Source organism: Saimiri boliviensis, chromosome 9 (assembly GCF_048565385.1).
Source record: "Saimiri boliviensis isolate mSaiBol1 chromosome 9, mSaiBol1.pri, whole genome shotgun sequence".
In the NCBI taxonomy this organism is placed as follows: domain Eukaryota; kingdom Metazoa; phylum Chordata; class Mammalia; order Primates; family Cebidae; genus Saimiri; species Saimiri boliviensis.
The window spans coordinates 61986025-62008578 of record NC_133457.1 but is presented as its reverse complement, the minus strand read 5'-3'; the positions used below and the strand labels follow the sequence as shown (position 1 = coordinate 62008578).

General features: G+C 43.6%; 1 protein-coding gene across 1 annotated transcript in view; it reads left to right on the top strand.

Moving 5' to 3' along the window:
- The window catches only part of DCLK3 (doublecortin like kinase 3), a 48243-nt gene extending 28485 nt beyond the window's left edge, over nucleotides 1-19758 (top strand). The window contains exons 3-5 of the mRNA XM_039461984.2: nucleotides 13679-13811; nucleotides 17176-17343; nucleotides 19161-19758. Coding sequence (XP_039317918.2) covers nucleotides 13679-13811; nucleotides 17176-17343; nucleotides 19161-19354 — 495 coding nt within the window. The 3' untranslated portion in view covers nucleotides 19355-19758. The remainder of the gene's footprint in view (nucleotides 1-13678; nucleotides 13812-17175; nucleotides 17344-19160) is intronic.
- Nucleotides 19759-22554: the final 2796 nt, after the last annotated feature.

The following is a 22554-nucleotide window of genomic DNA, read 5'->3' as shown; positions in this document are numbered from 1 at the left end:
TTCAACAACTCTGCTTCTTTCACTGAATTGTCTAAGCAGGAGACATCCCTTTAGAGGCCTTGGGAGGTCCCATGAGCTGCACATTTCAGGCATGTGCCTACTATAGCATTGTAACAGTCACACAAGTTCTCAGCTATGTGGCATGAGATCATTTTCTTTTGGAGACAATTAGCTTAGTTTGCATTTTCTAACAAGATCCTGAAACCAGTCGGTTGAGTCAACCCAACTCTTGGGTAATAGACGCTCTCACTTACTTTTGTGAAGGGATTTACCAGCTATTTTTGAGATGGAGAAAGTCAGCACTGTTTACCATCGCATGGAGGATGGTTTGAGGAAGTAGGAAAACAGCAAGGAATGTGTTTAGTATGGACAAGCTAATATGTTTAGTGCTCTGGGGCAATGGAAGTGTGTGTGTGTGTGTGTGTGTGTGTGTGTGTGTGTGTGACAGAGACAGAGAGAGAGAGAGAGAGAGAGAGAGAGAGAGAGAGAGAGAGAGAAGGCAAAACTATAGAGTGGCTATAATTTTTTCAGTCTAAATGCATGAGTTTTTGTTTATTGGAATTGATCCCAATTGATATGTAGACCCTTTCTTTTTTCTGATTTTGAAGAAAGATCATATATATATTTTTCAAATAAAAACTTTTTTTTTTTTTTTTGGTGGTGGTATGGCTTCTTCAGAAACTGTAGAAGGCTACGTATTTGAGCCACCTTATGTGAAATAGGTTAATATGCTTGTTCTCCTGTGGATAATTTGTCAGCTTGCATTTATCAAAATGGACAGCCTGTCACATTTATAAAACATGTTTATCCTTTTTCTGGGTGAGTAAATTTCAACATATTGTTATGTCAGAAGTCTAAATGCTATCTGATGTCAGTGCTTTCTGGTTTTTCAGACAGAGATAGAGATAATGTTGGTTTGACAGTTGACTCATTGGCTGGCTTTAGCAAGTTGCTGATGTAATTACATTGCAAATCTGTTTGGCCTTCTAAGATTTAAAATATTAATAAATATCACATTGGTGACTACTGTCCATAAGTTAGTGTTCTTCAGTTGCCTTTAATTTCGTGTTTTGCACTAGTGTTGAGCTTTATATTGTCGAACTAATTATTTCTTCCTTTAATGGATGGCTGTTGAGTCTATTAAGACCTGTTTTGCTAAGCTTTGGGAAGTGATTATGTCAGAACTAACTTTGATCACACGACTGATTGTAAGTGTTGCTGCTTTTAGAGACTATCTGTATGTGCTGAAAGCTACTAATGAATATAGATAGTAAGCTTATCATGTTTTAATCAACAGATATATTTATATCTGATAGTTGGGCCCTGGAGTAAAATTTTAGGCCTATGTTACTGATTTTATCTATTTCTATTGATCACATTTCCCGATAACATGATGGTGCTCTTCTTCCCTTACGGTTATTTAGACTCCTGAGATCTTGCAAAAGAAGTTTTAATTACAAGAATTTCTAGCTTGCAGAAATACCAGTGTTAACTGCTGCTTCTGCCCGTGTGTGCTTCTTGGAGGGTAAACAGAAGCTGGAGAAGTGATGATGATGGTTAGACCAGCTCATATAGGGTGGAAGGGCACATGCCAGGTTATTTATTATACCTGATGGCTGAGAGATTATATTCATCAAAGAAAGCTGGGTGAGTGGGGTGGGGGAAGAGACTGAGGAGGTGTCAGACATGAGCATTGAGCATGGTCATTTGAGAAAATTTCTTCCAGAATACAGGGAAGAGAAGGATGCATTCTTGCACTGGAAACAGAGTGGAAAAGAATGAGCAGGGTGGGGAGGCTGCTGCATCTCCACTGGCATGTAGGGTGCTGATGTCTCCAATTCCCCTACTGCCCCCGGCCTAGCTGCTATGGCTCTGGAGTGCTAGGAGCAGAGACCCCCCGAAATCCAGGAACGATCGTGGTGGGGATGGTGGGGACAGGTCTCAGCTTGGTCAAGGACAAAGGTTGTACCCTCTTTCTGGCTTCCTGATGGTTCTAGGAAGGAACAGGCTTGTCTGTCTATTTACTGGCAAATATGACTAGGGCAGGGCAGTGACTGGTGTCCCCAAGGGTGGCAGGGAAAGTCTAGAACAGGCGTCCCCAAACTACGGCCCGTGGGCTGCATGTGGCCCCCTGAGGCCATTTATCCGGCCCCCCGCCGCACTTCAGGAAGGGGCACCTCTTTCACTGGTGGTCAGTGAGAGGAGCACAGTATGTGGTGGCCCTCCAATGGTCTGAGGGACAGTGAACTGGCCCCTTGTGTAAAAAGTTTGGGGATGCCTGGTCTAGAAGGATAAAAAGTAGCCTGCCACAATTCCTGCTCATTCTCTCTCTACAGTAAACCTGTTCCATCATTTTGTTGGTCTGAATTCTGTAAGTTCTTTTTCCTTTCTACTTTGATATACGAGAAGGACTCACATACCATATTGCTATGGTAGTCACTGGTTCTCCAATGCATAATTCTCCTCAATCAGCAATATTCTATGCTACCAGCTTCAATTTCAATCTCCTTTCCCTTAGTTTCCAAGACAGAAGTATTCATATCTTCTCATTAATAGTCCAAGTATTCATGAATGCATTGATACCCCAATCATATTGATTTAAAAAATTGGTAACAACTATGAAGTATACTTAAGCTCTACTTAATAAAATAATGTGAAATTCAGCAATAACATGAAATTACCAAAGAAAAAGTGCAGTGATACAAGCCTTTAGGTCATTGGCCAGTTTTGATCAAGTCACAGAGAATGCCGTTATATAAGAGATTGAACTCCTCTAGAGAATTGCAGGCAGGGCATATTCTTGTCAGAAATCACTGCAGTTATGACTGTAGGTTTATACATTGGTAAGAAAGGCTCTTAGTATACATTTCAGCAATTTCCAGGACAATAATTGTATCTGTACACTCGGTGAACTTACATATTGTCCAGGGTTTGGTGACATAGGCAAAGGTTCCAGGAAGCTTCTCAGTCTTCTAAATTCTAGACACTGAGTCATCTTGAAGATCGAGGTTTTCTTTCCTCTGTAAGTTCTTTTTGAAACATCCACCTAAAAGGATAGGTGTCTAATAATTTACTGTCTGCAGTAAATTATCAACAACAAAGACAATTTTAAAGCATGACTCCTATTTATCAACTTGGTGGATATCTTCTAAAACTGTGACCTCATTTCATCATCAAGGAGGCCTGAAGGTCAGGTCATTTGGTAAAGGAATATAACAGTACCTTCCTTTCACCCTCTTACCCGCTGTGTTCATGTGTGTTATCACTTCTCTAAGAGAGTATATTCTTGTGGGCCATTTGAGGATCTAAGATTAAGTTTCTTAAAGCTCTTCAAGGGCATTTTGAAAATGCTCTTAAGCTGAGGAAACAGCTCAGTAAACCTCTTCAGCTTTCTGAGATCTAAGGTCCAGTTGTCTAATTGCAACAGAAACCCTCAGGTTATGGTTCATCTTCTTGTGGAAGTCCCATGGGTTGGGGGTTATGCGAGGCGGGGAGAAGAGGGGTGAGGAGTCCGCTGCCATGGTCCCAGCAAGAGATGATGGTGGCTTGGTCTTGGGGACTGCAGTAGAGATGGGGAAAAGTGGTCATCCTGAGGATAAAGACAAGACTTGTGAGTGGATTGAATGTGGTGGATGAGGAAAGAGAGGACTCAAGGGTGACATGTTTCTGACCTGGAGCTGGATCAGTTGTGGCCCCTTTTTCTAATGGAGAAGGGTAGTTTCTTTGCAGCTATGGGGCTGAGAGTCTGACTGAGTTCAGGACGGAATGGAAGGTGGAATACTGTAGACAGTGCGTATAGACACCTCTTTCAAGGGGGTAGTGTGTGTGTGTGTGTGTGTGTGTGTGTGTGTGAAGGAGATAATAGAAGTGGGACAGTAGCTGAAGAGGGATGTAGAGAAAATGCAGGTTGTGTTTTCTTAAACTTGGGAGATATGACAGAATCTTTATGTGATGATGGAGCCAGTCTCTGGTTTGGGGAACTGAGAGAGAAGCAGGGTCGAGGTGAAATCAGTTTCTAGCATCTTGAATTTGAGATGATCATCTGATTGGATGACATAAAGTGTGCTGTGAAATACGAGGCTGTCAATTTTAGGAAACACCTACGGTCCAAAGTCCATTCCTTCATCAGCTGGACTGGCCACCTTTGACCAGACACCTGGTTGGAAAGACAGTGCATCATAGCAAAGACCTGGAACCAACCCAAATGCTCATTGATGATAGACTAGACAGGGAAAATGTGGCACATATATACCATGGAATACTATATAGCCATAAAAAGGATGAATCCATGTCCTTTGTAGGGACGTGAATGAATCTGGAAACCATCATTCCTAGCACACTGACACAAGAACAGAAACCGAACACCACATATTCTCACTCATAGGTGGGTGTTGAACAATGAGAACACATGGACACAGGGAGGGGAACATCACACCCTGGGGCCTGTTGGGGGTTAGAGGGTTAGGGGAGGGATAGCGGGGTGGGGAGATGGGGGAGGGATAACATTGGGAGAAATACCTAATGTAGGTGATGGGGGATGGAGGCAGCAAACCACCATGGCATGTGTATACCTATGTAACAATCTTGCAAGTTCTGCACATGTACCCCAGAACTTAAATAATAATAATAATAATAATAATAATAAAGAATTTTCTGTGATGATGGAGATATCCTTTATCTGCCCAGCGCAATAGGGTAGCCACTAGCCACATGGGCATTTCCTCCTGTCTGAGGAACTGAATTTTAAGTTTCATGTGAAAATCAATAGCCATGTGTACTTAGTGGATACTATATTAGACAACGCAGCCTTTATCCCACTTTTATTTTTTCATAACACTTATCAGTACCTGACATTACATATTTATTTGAATATTGTTTATTAATATAAAGGAGGCTTTGTAAGAAAAGGAACTTTATCTGTTTCATTCACTAATTCATTCCTAATATTGAGAACACTGCCTGACAGATGGTAGGTCTGTGAATATCTGTTGAATGAATATGATATTTTAATTAAGTAGAAATAAGTGGATGCAGTAAACAGACACCAAAAGCATGTTGTGAGCATGCCATGTGACAAGTCCTAGAAAAGATGTTGTCCTCAGTGAGGACAAAGTCATACTTTTGTATTATAGTTTGTGTGTGTGTGTGTGTGTGTGTGTGTGTGTGTGTGTGTGTGTTTGTGTGTATTTATGGTATTTGTACATATATTTTGAGACAGTCTCACTCTGTCGCCCAGGCTGGAGTGCAGTGGTATTATCTCTGCTCACTGCAACCTCTGCCTTTCAGACTCCTCCCACCTTAGCCTCCCAAGTAGCTGGAACCACAGGTGTGAGCCACCAGCCTAGCTGATGTTTTGTAGAGATGAAGTTTCGTCATGTTGCCTAGGCTGTTCTCAAACTCCTGGACTCAAGTGATCCACCTGCCTTGGCCTTCCAAAGTGCTGGGATTACAGGTCTGAGCCACAGCACCCAGCCTGTATTATGGTATATTTTGCTGTTGAAATATAAACAGATTTTAGATATTGGCATTTTAATGTGAATTGGTTTCTAAGATCATTTCATTCTTCACAGACAGTTGAAAATGGACCTTGGAGGGAAAAAGTACGAGAGATTATGAAGGATCAAGTAAGAGGGTGGCAACAATAAGCTTTATCTATGTCTTAATTCTTCTTAACCGAGCCAGTTGTTGTTTGGTCTGTACTCTGCTGCCATCTACTGCTCAGAGATGAAAATTGCAAGATGACATTGAAAACATTGAAGGCAAGAGAGCAGAGTTAATTGTTCAGAAAAATAAAGATTCTTCTTGAAGCTTTGAGATGACCCAGATGTTATCTAAATGCATATGTAAATAACATTTACATACTAACCATCTGGATTTCAAGCATGACACTTTGGTGTGGCTGGAAAAGGGGGTGATAGGTGCAGGCAGATAACAGTCCTTACAGTGCCGTGTAAAATAATCTCTTAAACACCCTTTCAGTTAGAGAATAACTGAAACTGAGCCCCAGCAGGAAAATGGCCCAGAGCAGCGAGTTTAACTAGGCTGCAGAATAGATACAGGGAGATGTGGGGTAAGGGCAAAGTGAGATGTGTGCAAAGGGGGCTCTGCAAAAGCCCCAAGAGGTTTTCTGAGGCAGGGACGTTGAAGTGGGTCATTTGATGGAGTCTTCGGCTGCCTTGATGGCCACCCAGTGCCTGGTCAGCTGCGAGTCCTGAGGTCCTCCACTCTGATCAAATCACACATGGTGTGTGGCATTTGGTGCTGAGCATTCTTGGTCAAGAGAGGCATGGATGACATGGGGCCATCCAGAACTTTACTGTGCACACAGATCTCTCTGAGGTCAAGAGGAAATGCAGATTCTGGTTCAAGGGCTCTGGGGCAGCTGAGAGCTCTAACAAGCTCACAGGAAGTGCTGAGGGTGCTGGTCCAGGGTCCAGGGGCTGCACTCAGAATAGGGACGAGTGAGGGAGGGTGACCAGGAGACCAGGTCCTGTAAGGATTCACCAGAGGATCCTCGGTTGCCATATCAGCCAGAGTTCTTTAGAGAGACAGAACCAATGGGATATATGTTTATAGAGATGTATGAAAGGGGATTTATTCGGGGACTTGGCTCACATGATTGTGGATACTGGGAAGTCCCATGACTGGCTGTCTGCAAACTGGAGACCCTGGGATACCGGTAGCATGGCTCAGTCCAAGTCCAAAGGCCGGAGAACCCAGGGGTTACTGGTATAAGTCTTGGAGCCAAAAGGCTGGAGAGCCTGCAGTTCTAATGTCCAAGGAGGAAAGGGGAGAAAGGGGGAGACAGAGAGGGAGAGAGAGAGAGACCAATTGCCTTTCCCCTGCTTTTGTTCTATCCAAGCCCCCAGCCGACTGGATGCTGCTCATCCATATTGAGGGCAGAGCTTCTGCGCTTGGTCCACCTGGATTCACAGGCCAATCTCCTCTGGAAACACCTAACAGACCCCACCCCCACGATGCTTTACCAGTATTAGGTATTCCTTAATCCCGTCAAGTTTGCATCTCAAATTAATCATCACAGATGCTAGCTTGGAGAAGCCAGAGGTGAACTGAGGATCGTGGCACTTGTTTCCCATCTTTGGAGGGACGTGTTCTTATTCAGCATCACTGGAGAAGGCAGATTTAGAAAGCAGGAGTGGGAAAGGAATTCTGAATCAACATAGGGGTGAATCTCCTCACAAGCTAAGCTTGCCATAAATGGGATGGACTGCTGCGTAGAGTTGTGGAGTCTTTTCCATTTTGAGATTTCATTCAGACATGAACGATAGTCTGGTGGGAGGATGTTTGAGACACGTTTTCTGTTTGGGTGGAGGTTTGGGTTTGATCGTATCAGAAGTCCTACAGATTCTGGGAGGAAGAATTATTCCAGGATAACATCACTCATTTGATTTCAAGGTTTAACATAGGAACTATTCTGAAGCCAAATATGTGAGGTGCTTGTTGCAAAAATAAGCCAAAAACCTTGCAGAGAGTGTGTGACCTTAAATGTAATTAAGCTGCTTAGGTAGGGGAAATAAATGATAACACTGGAGAATATCAAATAACTCGTGACAGCAGAAACTGGAGGCAGAAGAATTGAAAACATCAGGCCATCTGGGGCCCCTTTCTGGAAGGGACAAATGGCACCACTGATCTTAACTGCCCCCAGTTCTGCTTATGTAGTCGTTGATGCTCAGGGCATGATCCTGAGACTGGAAGAGAAAAGCTAGACCATGAAGAAGCGAGAAGAGGCATAGTGTATCTCAGATGGGTCTGTATAATACTCTAAAAACAGATTTGGCATTTTGAAAATATATCCTTCAGTATCTGGATAGTTAATGTGATAAATTTTCAAAGAAAGTACAAGTTTCCAAAACATTTGATCTGCTACAAGCTCAGTTGAGGCAGGTTTTGGAATTGGGGGTTTCCATGAGGAAGGTAATGTTTCTTTCACTTATTTTGAGTAGGAACACACTTCTTACTTTGGTGTACTAAGTCAGCCAAATGTTTTATTTAATTAGCTTATTTTTAAGATGGACCTTCACTCTGTCATCCAGGCTGGAGTGAGTGGTTCCATCTCAGCTCACTGCAACCTCCATCTCCAGGATTCAAGTGATTCTCTTGCCTCAGCCTCCTGAGTAGCTGGGATTACAGGTGCCTGCCACTATGCCCAGCTAATTTTTTTTTTTGTGTGTGTATTTTTAGTAGAGATGGGGTTTCACCATGTTGGCCAGGTTGGTCTCAAACTCCTGACCTCAAGTGATCCACCCGCCTAAGCCTCCCAAAGTACTGGGATTACATGAGCCACTGTACCTGGCCAGTCAGCCAAATGCTTTTAATGCTGCTAATTTATAAATATTTGTGAGAGACATATTTTTTCAGCACTCACCAGGGAATATGATTAATGTATATGGTCCATCTGGTCATTCTAGATATCACATTATTTTGTTTTCCTTCCCTTCTAAACTAGATTTTCTAGCCTAAATTATTCTGGTAATTACCCTGTTGTCCCCTTTGGGCTATGTCAGTTTCTATATGCAGACTGAGTGGAATTTCATTTTACTTCTAAATTTATGATTTTCCATTTGTTGAGGTTAATTATGGAGACATTGATTAGATTGTCTGGTGGTGACTCAGGCTCAGTAATTAAGACACATGCTGCTTATGGAGATGTAAGCTCACTGGCAGAAACCGGAGCAAGTGTGGAGAATTTATTCTGGTCTGGAGAGACAGGGGAAAGGCGGCTCCACCCTGCCATTCTAGGTGTTGCCCATGGCTGTGATGGGTCCCAGGGAGAGGCAGAGTTTCCCCCACTGTCCACGTGTCCAGGCACTGGTAGGAGCATGGGGAGCCTTTGTCCCAGTTCCAGGAGAGATATGAGGGTGTGTGCCTGTGGACAGATTGATTTCTTCTACAGCTGTGGTGGCACTAATGAGTCTCTTGGTTGGATAAGATTCCCAGGTTTATTCTAGTAAGTTTTCACACAGTGGTCTAATTAACTGCTTACTTTACCTTTGGTCTGAGCAGTCAGCTTCAACCATGAGAAACAGGGCAATTACCCTTGGATCTTGCATGTGTGGGTGCCGGCTAGTTTGGAAGGAGGCTGGATTATTGAGTTGCATCTGATTATTGAACCTTCCCTCAAACTGGAAAATTTCTTCCATGGCAGGGGGCACCAACACATCTTTTACTTGCTGTGAGATATGCTGGGTTTGTGCCCTCGTTTTTTTTTTTTTTTCATGTGAAATATAACACATAACTTTAGTTTTATTTTTTCTAGCATAGTGACCTAAATACTTGCCACACTTACCTCTTGAGATTAGGTTAAGATCCAACTTTTTCCAACAATCATAATCTCATATCAAATCTTTTGTTGGGGAAGGAGGACAGGACATAACAATTTGGCAATGGGAATTGGCTTACCAGAGATGAGAAAGCCAGTCACCTGGGCTTGTTTGAAGGAATGAGACTTAGGTGGGATACGTTTCGAGGGAGGAAAATGAGGGAGCATTTGAGATTCTGTATTCATTCAGAGTGAAGGTGACTGTGCCTTTTTTTCTATTTTAAAAATTGACCAATTCTATCCTTTTCTAAAACCTGGTGAAAGTCCAATGCAAACTGGGACTAAGAGCTAATACTTTGCTAGGCAGATTATATACATCGAATGAAACTCCTGACATAAGCATATTTGCCAGTCCCATTCTCCCCTCTTTTATTTTGAGACAGGATCTTGCTCTCTTGCTCAGTTTGGAGTGCAGTGGTGCAATCATGGCACATTTCAGCCTCGACTTCCAAGGCTCAAGTGATCCTTTTACCTCAGCCTCCTGAGTAGCTGGGACCACAGGCATGCACTACCATGCCTGGCTAATATTTTTACTATTTGTAGAGACAGGGTCTCCCCGTGTTGCCCAGGCTGGTCTTGAACTCCTGGCCTCAAGAGAGCCTCCCACCTTGGCCTCCCAAAGAGCTGGGATTACAGGTGTGAGCCACTGCAACTTGCCTCAGCCCCATTTTTTTTTTAAACAAATGAGAAAACAGAGGCTCAGATGAACACAGAAATTTGTCCAAGACCATCCAGCTGCAGGTCTTGGAGTTGGAATTATTCAAAGACTCCTGGCCTGTTTGATTCTTAATCCCCCACCCCTCCCAATGAGGACCTGTATTTAACATCTCTCCTCTGCTTATTGGTCGTCGTCTTCTTTTTTTTTTATTTTTAATTTTTGTGGGTATGTATTAGTCCATCCTCATGCTTCTGATAAAGACATACCCGAGACTGAGAAGAAAAAGAAGTTTAATGGACTTACAGTTTCACATGGTTGGGGAGGACTTCCCACAATCATGGTGGAAGGCAAGGAGGAGCAAGTCACATCTTACATGGATGGCAGCAGGCAAAGAGAGAACTTGTGCAGGGAAACTCCCGTTTTTAAAACCATCAGATCTCGTGAGAATGATTGACTATCATTAAGAACAGCACAGGAAAGACCTGCCTCCATGATTCAATTACCTCCTGCTGGGTTCCTCCCACAACATGTGGGAACTGTGGGTATTACAATTCAAGATGAGATTTAGGTGGGGATACAGCCAAACTATATCATTCTGCCCTGGCCCCTCCCAAATCTCGTGTCCTCACATTTCAAAGCCAATCGTACCTTCTCAACAGTCCCCCAAAGTCTGAACTCATTTCAGCATTAGCTTAAGGGTCCACAGTACAAAGTCTCATCCAAGACGAGGAAAGTCCCTTCTGCCTATGAGCCTGTAGAATCAAAAGCAAGTTAGTTACTTCCTAGATACAATCAGGGTACAGGTATTGGGTAAATACAGCCATTTCAACTGGGAGAAATTGGCCAAAACAAAGGGGCTACAGGCCCCTTGCAAGTCTGAAATCCAGTGGGGCAGTGAAATCTTAAAGCTCCAAAATGATCTCCTTTGACTCCAGGTTTCACATCCAGGTCACGCTGATGTGAGAGGTGAGTTCCCATGGTCTTGGGCAGCTCTGATCCTGTGGTTTTGCAGGGTCCAGCCTCTCTTCTGGCTGCTTTCACAGGCTGGCATTGAGAATCTGTGGCTTTTGCAGGCACATGGTGCAAGCTGTCAGTGGGTCTACCATTCTGGGGTCTGAAGGACAGTGGCCCTCTTCTCACAGCTCCACTAGGTGGTGCCCTAGTAGGGACTTTGTGTGGGGGATCCGACCCCACACTTCCCTTCTGCACTGCCCTAGCAGAAGGTCTGCATAAGAGCCCTGCCCCTGCAGCAAACTTTTGCCTGGACTCCAGGCTTTTCCATACATCCTCTGAAATCTAGGTGGAGGTTCCCAAACCCCAGTTCTTGACTTCTGTGCACTGGCAGGCTTAACACCCCGTGGAAGCTGCCAAGGCTTGCATCCTCTGAAGTCACAACCTGAGCTTTATGTTTGTCCCTTTCAGCCATTGCTGGAGTGGCTGGGATGCAGGGAACCAAGTCCCTAGACTGCACACAGCATGGGGATCCTGGGCCCAGCCCAGAAAACCACTTTTTCCTTGTAGGTCTCTGGGCCTGTGATAGGATGGGCTGCCATGAAGACCTCTGGCATGTCCTGGAGACATTTTCCCCATTGTCTTGGGAATTAACTTTAGGTCCTTGTTACTTATGCAAATTTCTGCAGCCAGCTTTAATTTACTGTCAGAAAATGGGATTTTCTTTTCTATCACATTGTCAGGCTGCAAAGTTTCCAAACTTTTATACTGTTTTCCTTTATAAAACTTGAATGCTTTTAACAGCACCCAAGTCACCTCTTGAATTCTTTACTGCTTAGAAATTTCTTCTGCCAGATACCCTAAATCATCTCTCTCAAGTTCAAATTTTCATAAATCTCTAGGGCAGGGGCAAAATGCCACCAGTTGCTTTGCTAAAATGTAACAAGAGCCACTTTTGCGTCAGTTCCCAACAAGTTCCTCATTTCCATCTGAAACTACCTCAGTCTGGACTTTATTGTCCATACGGCTATCAGCATTTTGGGCAAAGCCATTCAACAAGACTCTAGGAAGTTACATACTTTCCCACATTTTTCTGTCTTCTGAGCCCTCCAAACTGTTCCATTCTTTGCCTGTTAGCCAGTTCCAAAGTTGCTTCCACATTTTTGGGTATCTTTTCAGCAACACCCCACTCTACTGGAACTGATATATTGTATCAGTCTGTTTTCATGCTGCTGATAAAGACATGCCTGAGACTGGGAAGAAAAAGAGGTCTAAGGGACTTACGGTTCCACATGGCTGGGGAGGCCTTCCCACAATCATGGTGGAAGGTAAGGAGGAGCAAGTCACATCTTACCTGGATGGCAGCAGGCAAAGAGAGAGAGCTTGTGCAGGCAAACTCCCATTATTAAAACTGTGAGATCTCGTGAGACTTATTCACTATCATGAGAACAGCATGGGAAAGACCTGGCTCCATGAATCAATTACCTCTCACTGGGATTCCCCCAACACATGTGGGAATTGTGGGAGTTACAATTCAAGATGAGATTTGGGTCAGGACACAGCCAAACCATATCAGGGTACATACTAAGTGCGTACCTTTTTGGATACTTGAGATGTTTTAATACAGGCATGCAATGTATAATCATTACATCATGGAGAATGGGGTATCCATCCTCTAGCATTTATCCTTGTGTGATTACTTTTGTACCAACCTAATACAAATAATCCAATTATACTCTTTTAGTTATTTTAAAATGTATAATTAAATTATCATTGACTATAGTCACTCTATTTTATATTCAAATAATAGGTTTTATTTGTTCTAACTATTCTTTTTGTACCAATTAACCATCCCCATCTCCCCCTCACTCCTGCCCCAAACTTTTTCATTTTAATTCCCAGTTTTTTCCTTTTTTTCCCTTCTGCCCAGCCTTTGCATTGCCCAAAATCATTTTCCAATGCTCATGAAAGCTAGTCAGTGCTCAAAGTATCCTTGATCCTTGTTCTAACTCAATGCTATCTAATAGACCTTTCTGTGACAATAGACGTGTGCCTATCTGTGTTTCCCAATTTGTAGCCACAAGCGGCTTTTGAGCAGTTGAAATGTGCCTAATGCAGCTGAGAAGCTAAATTTTTAATTTAATTTTAATTGATAAATTTAAGTAGCCACTGTGACAATGGTGCTACCGTATTGGATGGCATAGTAAATTTAACTCACTGGTTCTTTAGTTGAATGTGAGCACTTGTCACTGAGGTCAAGTTAGCTTTGTCGGTGTTGGGTTAAGCTGTAAGCTCACATAGGTTTATCATTTGCTTTTTTTTTTTTTTTTTTTTTGAGACGGAGTTTCGCTCTCGTTACCCAGGCTGGAGTGCAATGGCGCGATCTCGGCTCACCGCAACCTCCGCCTCCTGGGTTCAGGCAATTCTCCTGCCTCAGCCTCCTGAGTAGCTGGGATTACAGGCACACGCCACCATGCCCAGATGATTTTTTTTTTTGTATTTTTAGTAGAGACGGGGTTTCACCATGTCGACCAGGATGGTCTCGAACTCTCGACCTCGTGATCCACCCGCCTCGGCCTCCCAAAGTGCTGAGATTACAGGCTTGAGCCACCGCGCCCGGCAGTTTATCATTTGCTTATCGTGACTGTGCATGCCTGTTGTTTCATTAGTATCCCTTCTTTGTTCTAATCACAATTTTGGTGGTTTGGGGTTTTGGTTTCTAATAGGTTCAGCGAAATGAGGACAAATCTACTACCTTGAAGTTGGCTGATTTTGGACTTGCAAAGCATGTGGTGAGACCTATATTTACTGTGTGTGGGACCCCGACTTATGTAGCTCCTGAAATTCTTTCTGAGAAAGGTAAGTGCTACACATCGATCTGTGGGACTCTAGCTCTTTTACTAACAAATGTTTCATTTCTAATATTTACTAGTTTTCAATATGAAATAAATTTCAGAGAATTGACACTTAGGCTTGGATATGGACCTTAATGAAAATATTTGAAGTAGGCTTGACCAAAGCATGAGAGCTTTCTCCTCATTAGGCATGCCCTTGTTATAGTGAGTGGGTCAGTGTGTGTGTGTGTGTGTGTGTGTGTGTGTGTGTGTGTGTGTCTAATGTGTTTCGGCAGGACAGTGAGATGAAAGATGATGGAGAATCAGGTGGGGAACTCAAGCAAGCAGGCCGTTAGGGCCACTGACCGAAGGCTATCTCTAATGGGAGAGAATTAAAGCAGTCCTTATAGTACTTGATTTGAAAATTTCTTCACCAACCTAGCATGTAAAGGAAAAGGGGATCCCATTTTCCCCCCTGAACTCTATGAATATTTACTACCTACTTGTATATTATGCAAGGATCCAATGAACTGTTTTAGTAACATACTTTCTAAAACATTTGAAAAGGAAATAGTAGTTATGATATGGCTCTAAATATATGAATGACTATTTGACTACTGTGGCACTCCAGGAGAAATCCGTTTACCCACCATAGGTATATAGGAAGACTCTTGTCAGATTGCAGGGTTGGTGACAGGGAGAAGGGATGGATAGTTTTCCAGCAGCAGAAGCATCAGGACAACTGAGATGAGGAGATGGATGGGTGCGGTGGCTCACACCTGTACGCCCAGAACTTTGGGAGGCTGAAGAGGGTAGATCACCTGAGGTCAGGAGTTCGAAACAAGCCTGGCCAACATGGTGAGAACCCCCCTGTCTACCAAAAATACAAAAAAGTTAGCTGGACGTGGTGGTGCATGCCTGTAATCCCAGCTACTTGGGAGGCTGAGGCAGGAGAATTGCTTGAACCTGGGAGGTGGAGGTTTCAGTGAGCCAAGGTCATGCCATTGCACTCCAGCCTGGACAACAAGAGTGAAACTCTGTGTCAAAAAACAAAAACAAAACAAACGAACAAAAAAGATGAGGAGATGATAACATGCATGAGGTCAGGTGGTAGAGACATGGAGAAGACTAGACTCAATGGACCAGAGAGAAACACAGTTGGTTGGTGTATTAGTCAGGTTTTTGTGTTGCCATAGAAATAACGAAGGCTGGGTAATTTATAAAGAAAAGAAGTTTAATTGGCTCAGGGTTCTGCAGGCTCACAAGCATGGTGGCAGCCATCTGCTCTGCTTCTGGTAAGGGCTTTAGGAAGCTTACACTCATGGTGGAAGGTGACAGGTAACTGGCATGTTACATGGTGGGACTGGGAGCAAGAGAGAGAGAGGGAGGAGGTCCCAGATTTCTAAACAACCAGATCCTAAGTGAACTACCTGAGTGAGAACTCACTTGTCACCAAGGGGATGGTACTAAACCATTCATGAAGGATCCATCCCAATCATCCAATCACTTCCCACCAGGCCCCACCTCCAACACTGGGAATCACATTTCAAAGTGAGATTTGGAGGGGACAGATATACAAACTGTATCAGTTGGGCAGGTTGAGCTTAAATTCTCTAGAAATGAGAAGACTGGGTAGAGGTGTTTAGACTTGGTGTGGCATTGATGAACTGGAGAAGAGAAGAGAAGAAAACAAATAGGCAACATGAACTCTTGGGAAAACCACATATTGGTGGTAGTGCCGACTAAAACAGGGTATTGGAAAGGATGGCTCTTTTGGGGGATGGGGGATGGGGTGAGTTTAGTTTTGAACACACTGACTTTGTAGAGATATCAGGATTGATAATGGAGTTGTCCACTTGGCAAGGAGGTGAATCTGTGAGCTGAGCACGTGGCTTTGAGACTCCTCAACACAGAGCTGGTTGGTAATGAGCTCTTTGGTGATGCCCCAGTGAGAGCCAAGGACAGATTCTTGAGGAGGCCGAGAGCTCAGGGATGAGAGAAGGAAGGAGGGGTCAGTAGAGACAGGGTGGGGAAGCTCAGAGAGGATCTGGAAAGTGTATTGTCACAGAGGCCAAGGGACATTTCCAGAGATTGATGAGGCCCAGCAAAATCAGTCCCTCTCAGCAGTGGGATGTTTGCAAACTGAGGAGAGGCCAAAAGGGGTCACTAGTGACTTATTCTCTTAATATTTTCCTGCTGATTTGTGTTTTGACAAACTTACTCTGGGGCTTAATCATGAATATCTAACTTCTGAATTACAGCGGTCAACTGTTTTCTTTTTCTAATTGTAGAAAGTTAGAAGGTGTTTGAAAATGTATATATTGCTGTGATAAGTTCTGGGAGGACAGTTATGTAGTATGTATCAAAAAACTTTATTGTATATTACTTTGTTCATTTCTGGAAAGTTATTTTAAGAATATAATTAGAGATGTGCACCAATAATGATGCTTATCAGAAAGTTCCTTATTGTTGTAAAAAAAGTAGAATAAACTTAAATTACAACATAGGGATTTATTATGTAAAGGGGATACTAATAGTTATTAGAAATTGTGTTCGTAAAAAATATTTTTTATATTTTTCATAGGAAATTCTTATGTTGGAAATGCCATTATATAATATTAAGTAAATAAAAGAGAGTATAGGTGCAATGTGATCCTAATTTTATTTAGAAAAGTAAATAAAAATTTTATTTAGAAAGATATACATGTCTGTGTGTGTGTGTGTGTGTGTGTGTGTGTTGTACCAGTGTGTGCACATGTGGGTGATATAGCTAGTAAACATCAGTCTTTTAATAATCATTTAAAAAGCCAGTAAATGATATTTTTTAAACAAGAGCGAAGGCAATGGTTATATAGGAAGCAGAGATTGCTAGTGTAGACTGGGGCTTCTCTAACTATCTCTGGTGAAAGGCCAAGTTTTAAAATTTCCAGTACAGTGTGGGCTCATGGTCCTGCTGCATGTGACCAGAACACATCTCGTGTCACATGTGAGTCACCATGTGTTTGACAATGCCTGGACTGATACGTGTGGCTGTTCAACGAGATGTGCCCATCGACCATGCAGCTGAATGTCACAGTCTTGTTAAATTGCTATAAGAATTTCCAAACACTTGCTTTCAATTTACGTGCTCATTTTATTACAAGCCAGTAATAAGGGATTGCAAAGTGGCAGTGGTCCATGGACCACACTTTGAGTAATGATGGTGTAGACTCCTTATGTATAGGAGTTAGCAGCAGGGAGCTGTGTTTGGAAGTAGCTCTTGGTTGCTGAGAGCTGGGATCCTCTGTGACTTAGATCCATTTAGAACCACAATACTCCCTCATTTATTTCATCAGCTTTGACCCTGCCTGGCCTCAGGTTTGCTTGTGTCTCTGCCTCTGTCTGCACAGGTTATGGACTGGAGGTGGACATGTGGGCTGCTGGCGTGATCCTCTATATCCTGCTGTGCGGCTTTCCCCCCTTCCGCAGTCCTGAGAGGGACCAGGACGAGCTCTTTAACATCATCCAGCTGGGCCACTTTGAGTTCCTCCCCCCTTACTGGGACAATATCTCTGATGGTGAGATCTGGGGCTTCCTCACGCAGGAGAGGAGGGGGTGGGTTTTTCAGGTCGGATGTGTAGAGGACCCACCACAAAAAGTAAAACAAATTAGCCAGGTGTGGTCCCAGCTTCTCTGGAGGGTGAAGCAGGGGGATCACTTAAGCCCAGGAGTCTGAGGCTGTAGTGAGCTATGATTATGCCACCACACTTCAGCCTGGGTGACAGAAACTCTGGTTCGAAATAAAAATAAGTAGAATAGGAGTGGTAACATTTTTTTTCAATTTTCCTTAGACATGCTGTTTAATTTTAGTTATTGGGCTGCCTCCATCCCTAGCCTCTATTCCTCACTGGCATTGGAGGATGAGGGAAGGGAAAATCTTCACTTTTTTCCCCCTTTAAATAAGGTAGGGATAGGGAGGCTCATTACAGTAGATGAGGATCTTGAGCTGACAAGGCAGTGGCAACTGGGAATTGAAGGACTAAAAAGCATCTTGGAAAGTCCTGTGTGGCACTGTCCTTAGATTTGGGCATGGCTGACCCTGTCCTGGACCCTGCTCTAGTCATAGCCTTCTCTACAGAGTGGGGAGAGTATGGGGGCTAGGGGATGTGCCCGCAGGGTCCAGGTCTCCTCTTCTAGATCACTTCCTTAGGACCCCTAAGTTCCCTGTCCAAATAGCCCAAGCCCACGTCCAAGGTTTGTGAGGCCCCTTTCCAGCCTCTTCTCACCGTGCCATAGAGTGGCCCAGGAGCAGCTGTCTGGGGAGGGTAGAGAGGGCTTGGACATATTGGCTGGGGTGTCTCGTTGTCCACACTCATACAAAGGGTCTGAGGATTCTCAACTTAAATCTGGCCTTCCAGCCTCTAGGTCATTTGAGGACCTTGCAGGAGTGATGCTGGCAGTGGTGGGGCTGGGGCATTTTGTGGGCAGACTTTTCCCAGCTGGAATTGGGTGGTGGAGAGGAATCTGGGCCCTCTGTGCTCAGGAGAAGCTGGACATCTGCGTAGGGGAGGGGTGATTGGTGGGTGAGCAGCAGGTCTTTAGTAAGAGGCTGGCTTCAATAAAGGCAAAGGACAGCAACAGAAAAGTAGATGTTTTCCTCTTGCATATTTCTTGAATGATTGGAAGAGCAGGTTCAATGAGCCAGGCTGGGAGAGCCGGCAAGCCAGGGGAAATCTCTTCTGCTCTCTGCCTGCTGCTGGGCCTACCAGCTGTCACCTCATTTCTCTAAAATCAGTCACAGTCTTGGGCAGAAAATAAAATCAATTTTGAATTTGTACTATTTACTTTTTAGGTTTCTTTACACATTTTTCCATTTTGTCAATGTAAAGGCATATTTATTGACTTGGGAAGTTTGAACATATTTTATTTAGCAAGTGTTAGTCTGGATTTGGAACCTTAAGGTATGTAGATGTATAGCATGTGGCCTCCATTTGTTCCTTTGCTCTGGTGCCAGGGATGTTAAGAGGGGGCCTGGCCCCGCGAATCTAGAGAAATGAATGAACATCCTCTTCCGCTGTGCTGTCCAACGTGGTAGCTCCCTCCCCGCCGCCACACATGGGTATTTAAAAGCAAATGTAGATTAATTCAGAGTAAATCATGTACATATTCACTTCCTCAGTTTCACATGCCAGATTTCAAATGCTCAGTAACCGCAGGTGGATAGTGCAGATAGTGTTCCCGTCTTCTGCTGGACCGTGCTGCTCTAGAATATGAAGGAGCCTTTCAGCCAGCCTTGGTGCTGACATGCATGTCTATGTTCTTATTGCATGTGTGGGGAATTAAAATTCAGAACCACCTGCATTCATCACATTTTCCCCTTCTCTCATTCTGACAGCTGCCAAAGATCTGGTGAGCCGATTGCTGGTGGTAGACCCCAAAAAGCGCTACACAGCTCATCAGGTTCTTCAGCACCCCTGGATCGAAACGGCTGGCAAGACCAATACAGTGAAACGACAGAAGCAGGTGTCCCCCAGCAGTGAGGGCCACTTCCGGAGCCAGCACAAGAGGGTTGCTGAGCAGGTATCATAGTCTCCACCTTAGGAATCTGTTCAGCCCCCAGTTCTGCTCAAGGACAGAAAAAGATAGAAGTCTGAGGGAAAAACAATGAAAGAGGCTTCTTCACATAATTGGCAAATCAGAGGGAGAGACACTCAGTATATTTTAAAGCATATTAAAAAAATAAACTAAGTCAATGTTAAATGTCACAACATATTTTTAGATTTGTATATTTAAAGCCTTTAATGCATTTTTTGGGGGTAAGCGTTGTCATTAGTGAGGAATTTTGGTAATAATGATGTGTTTTGCTTCCTCTCTGTAACCAAGGTTATTCTGTACTACAGGAGGGGTGCCTACCAGGTCTAACTCCCCCCGTGAGATGAATAAGGTGCACTGTGGTCTTACTGTATTAATAAAATGTGCTCTGAATAACAGAAGTGGGCCTGCATTCTGATTACTTCTTTATGCTGGTGATGAGAGCCAGGGAATGAATTATATATAGTTCAGACACAACTCCTGAAGCTGATATGACTACATATGGATGTGGAGGGCACTTGATTAATTGGCAAGACCTGTTTATTTAGGATGTACTAATCTTGGTCTCTAGCATTTCGATCTTACCAAAATCAGATTTGGTGCAGTCTGAGACATGGAAAGAAAAAAGCAAACCATCAAATCATTCTTGCCTCTGTAATACCGTTATACTGCTTTTCAGCCCAATTATCCCTGAGCCTGAGTCATTTCTGTGTGAAGTCAGGCACTCAGGCTGTGACTGTGTTAACGTTTTCAGATCACGAGGGAGCCATTTAGTGCATTAATATATCAGAAATGCAGTAAATGGATTACACTGGGGCTCGAAGGAGCGCACATTCCTACCTGCAGGGCATACACCCAGGACACGCTCCAGATTTCTGTGCTGAAATATTGGTCTTTGCAGATGACTCTGGGAGTATGTGTGAGCTGACAGCACGACATACCCTAATACTTCCCAAATTGACCTTCCTAATTATGCATGACCTGGTCAGTAGGCCACAAAATCCAGTCAAGAGTGTGGGTTTCTCACTTCTACCTTCCCTAACATTTTTGGAGCCATCTAGGTGAAGGGGTGTTTTAATTAGGAGAATAGGAACAGTACTAGAGAACTCAGCATAAGGAATTGCTTAATCAGGTTTTGGAAAATGGAAAAAGCACAGAGGAGGCTCTGGTATAATTTAGACGTAGTAACTGCGGGAAGTGGCTCCCATTCTTAGGTGGAGAACCAAGGGAAGAGGCTGGGGTTATTATAACCTAAAAGATTGAAGGAGAGGCCAGGCACGGTGGCTCATACTTGTAATCCCAGCACTTTGGGAGGCTGAGGTGGGCAGATCACGAGGTTAGGAGGTTGAGACCGTCCTGGCTAACACATTAAACCCTGTCTCTACCAAAAATACAAAAAATTAGCTGGGCATGGTGGTGTGTTCCTGTAATCTCAGCTACTCAGGAGACTGAGGCAGGAGAATCACCTGAACCTGGCAGGCAGAGGTTGCAGTCAGCCAAGATCATGCCACTGCACTCCAGCCTGAAGACAGAGTGAGATGAGACTCCATCTCATCATCTCAAAAAAAAATTGAAGGAGAAATCCCCTGTAGTGGACACTGTAGTGTGCCACTCAGGTCCTCCAAGACTGAGGGGAACAAGCTGTTTGGGGTGCTGCTGGATGATGGCCCTCAGCTTTCAGCCCTTTACAGAAATTACCCTCTACTGGAAGAGATACCTTTCAGCTCCCTCCTGAAGCAAGTCACATCAAATGACTAGTCCATGTAGGGTATGGAGGCTCAGCTTCTTTGTCCCAAATAGGGACAATACTGAAGGGCCATCCAACTATGGGCCTGCTTGTGTGGGTGGGCTGAACTTGTGGTTGAGACTGCATCAGAGCCCAGCTTCTCCCTTGCCCAGCCCTGCTGCTTTCCTTTGCCTTCCAGGGGTGATGATTCTGAGACCACTCCCTAATCAGGCTTTTGCATGCTCATCTGGATTTCAGAGTTGGCTGCTCAGGAAACCAAACCCTTGACACCCCCTAGAAACTTGAAACCATGTCAAAGAAGTACCAGCTGGTGCTTTAACCTCAGAAGCTTGGAGGAGGGGCCTGACGGAGCTGGGACTCAGACCCCTGAGGAGAGGTGGCAGCATAATGGGACTCATTCTGAAAACGGGAAAGAGGCTGGAAGCTGGATTCAGTTGCTGCTGGAACATCTTTTGATAAAGACACCAGTAACCTTCATTTCACTAAATCCAAAAGATAATTTTCAATCCTCAAATTGGCATCATTTGACCCTATTGACCATTCTCTCTTTGAGTAATGTCTCCTGTTGACTACCGTTGATGTCACATTTTTCTGTTTTTTTTTTTTTTTTTTTTTTTTTCTCATATATCTTCGGATCTCCTGTATAGATTCAGTTTTCTTCCAGATGCTCAAAATTGTAGTTCCATTCTTAATGGCTAGGGAAATGCAAATTAAAATCACAATGAAATATCGCTATACACTCAGTAGAACAGCTAAAATAAAATGGCTAAAATGAAAAGACCGACCATACCAGCTACTAGCGAGGACGCCGAGCAACTGAACTCCCATACATTTCTGCTGGATGGAGAAAATGGGACTTCCCCTTTGGAGCATGGTTTGGTAGTTCCTTTAAAAGTTAAACACGTACCTACCATATGATCTAGCTATTCCACTTCTAGATATTTACCTGGGAGAAATTCAAGTGTATGTCCTATGAAGACTTCACAGTATTTATAAGTGCTTTATTTGTTGTAGCCCCAAAGTGGAAACAGCTTGACTGTGCCTGAATTGGTGCAAGGATAAACAGGTTGTACATTCACATAATGAATAACAGCCACAAAAAAGGGACGAACTATTCATACACAACAACATGGATGGACTGCTGAATAATTGGGCTGAATGAAAGAAGAAGAAAAAGACTACATTTTGATTATTTCACTTATGTACTATTCCAGAAAATACGAGTGAATTGGTAAGGACAGAAAGTGATCAGGGGTTTCCTGGAGATGGAAGCGGGGAGGGGAGGGACAGAGGGATTGCAAGGGAACACTTGGTAACTTTGGGGATGATGGACATGTTCATTTTCTTGAATGCTACAGTGGAGTTGTGGGGGTATGTATGTCAAAACTTAACAAATTGTACGGTTTTGTTATGTGCAGTTTATTGTGTGTCAATTATACCTCAATAAAGT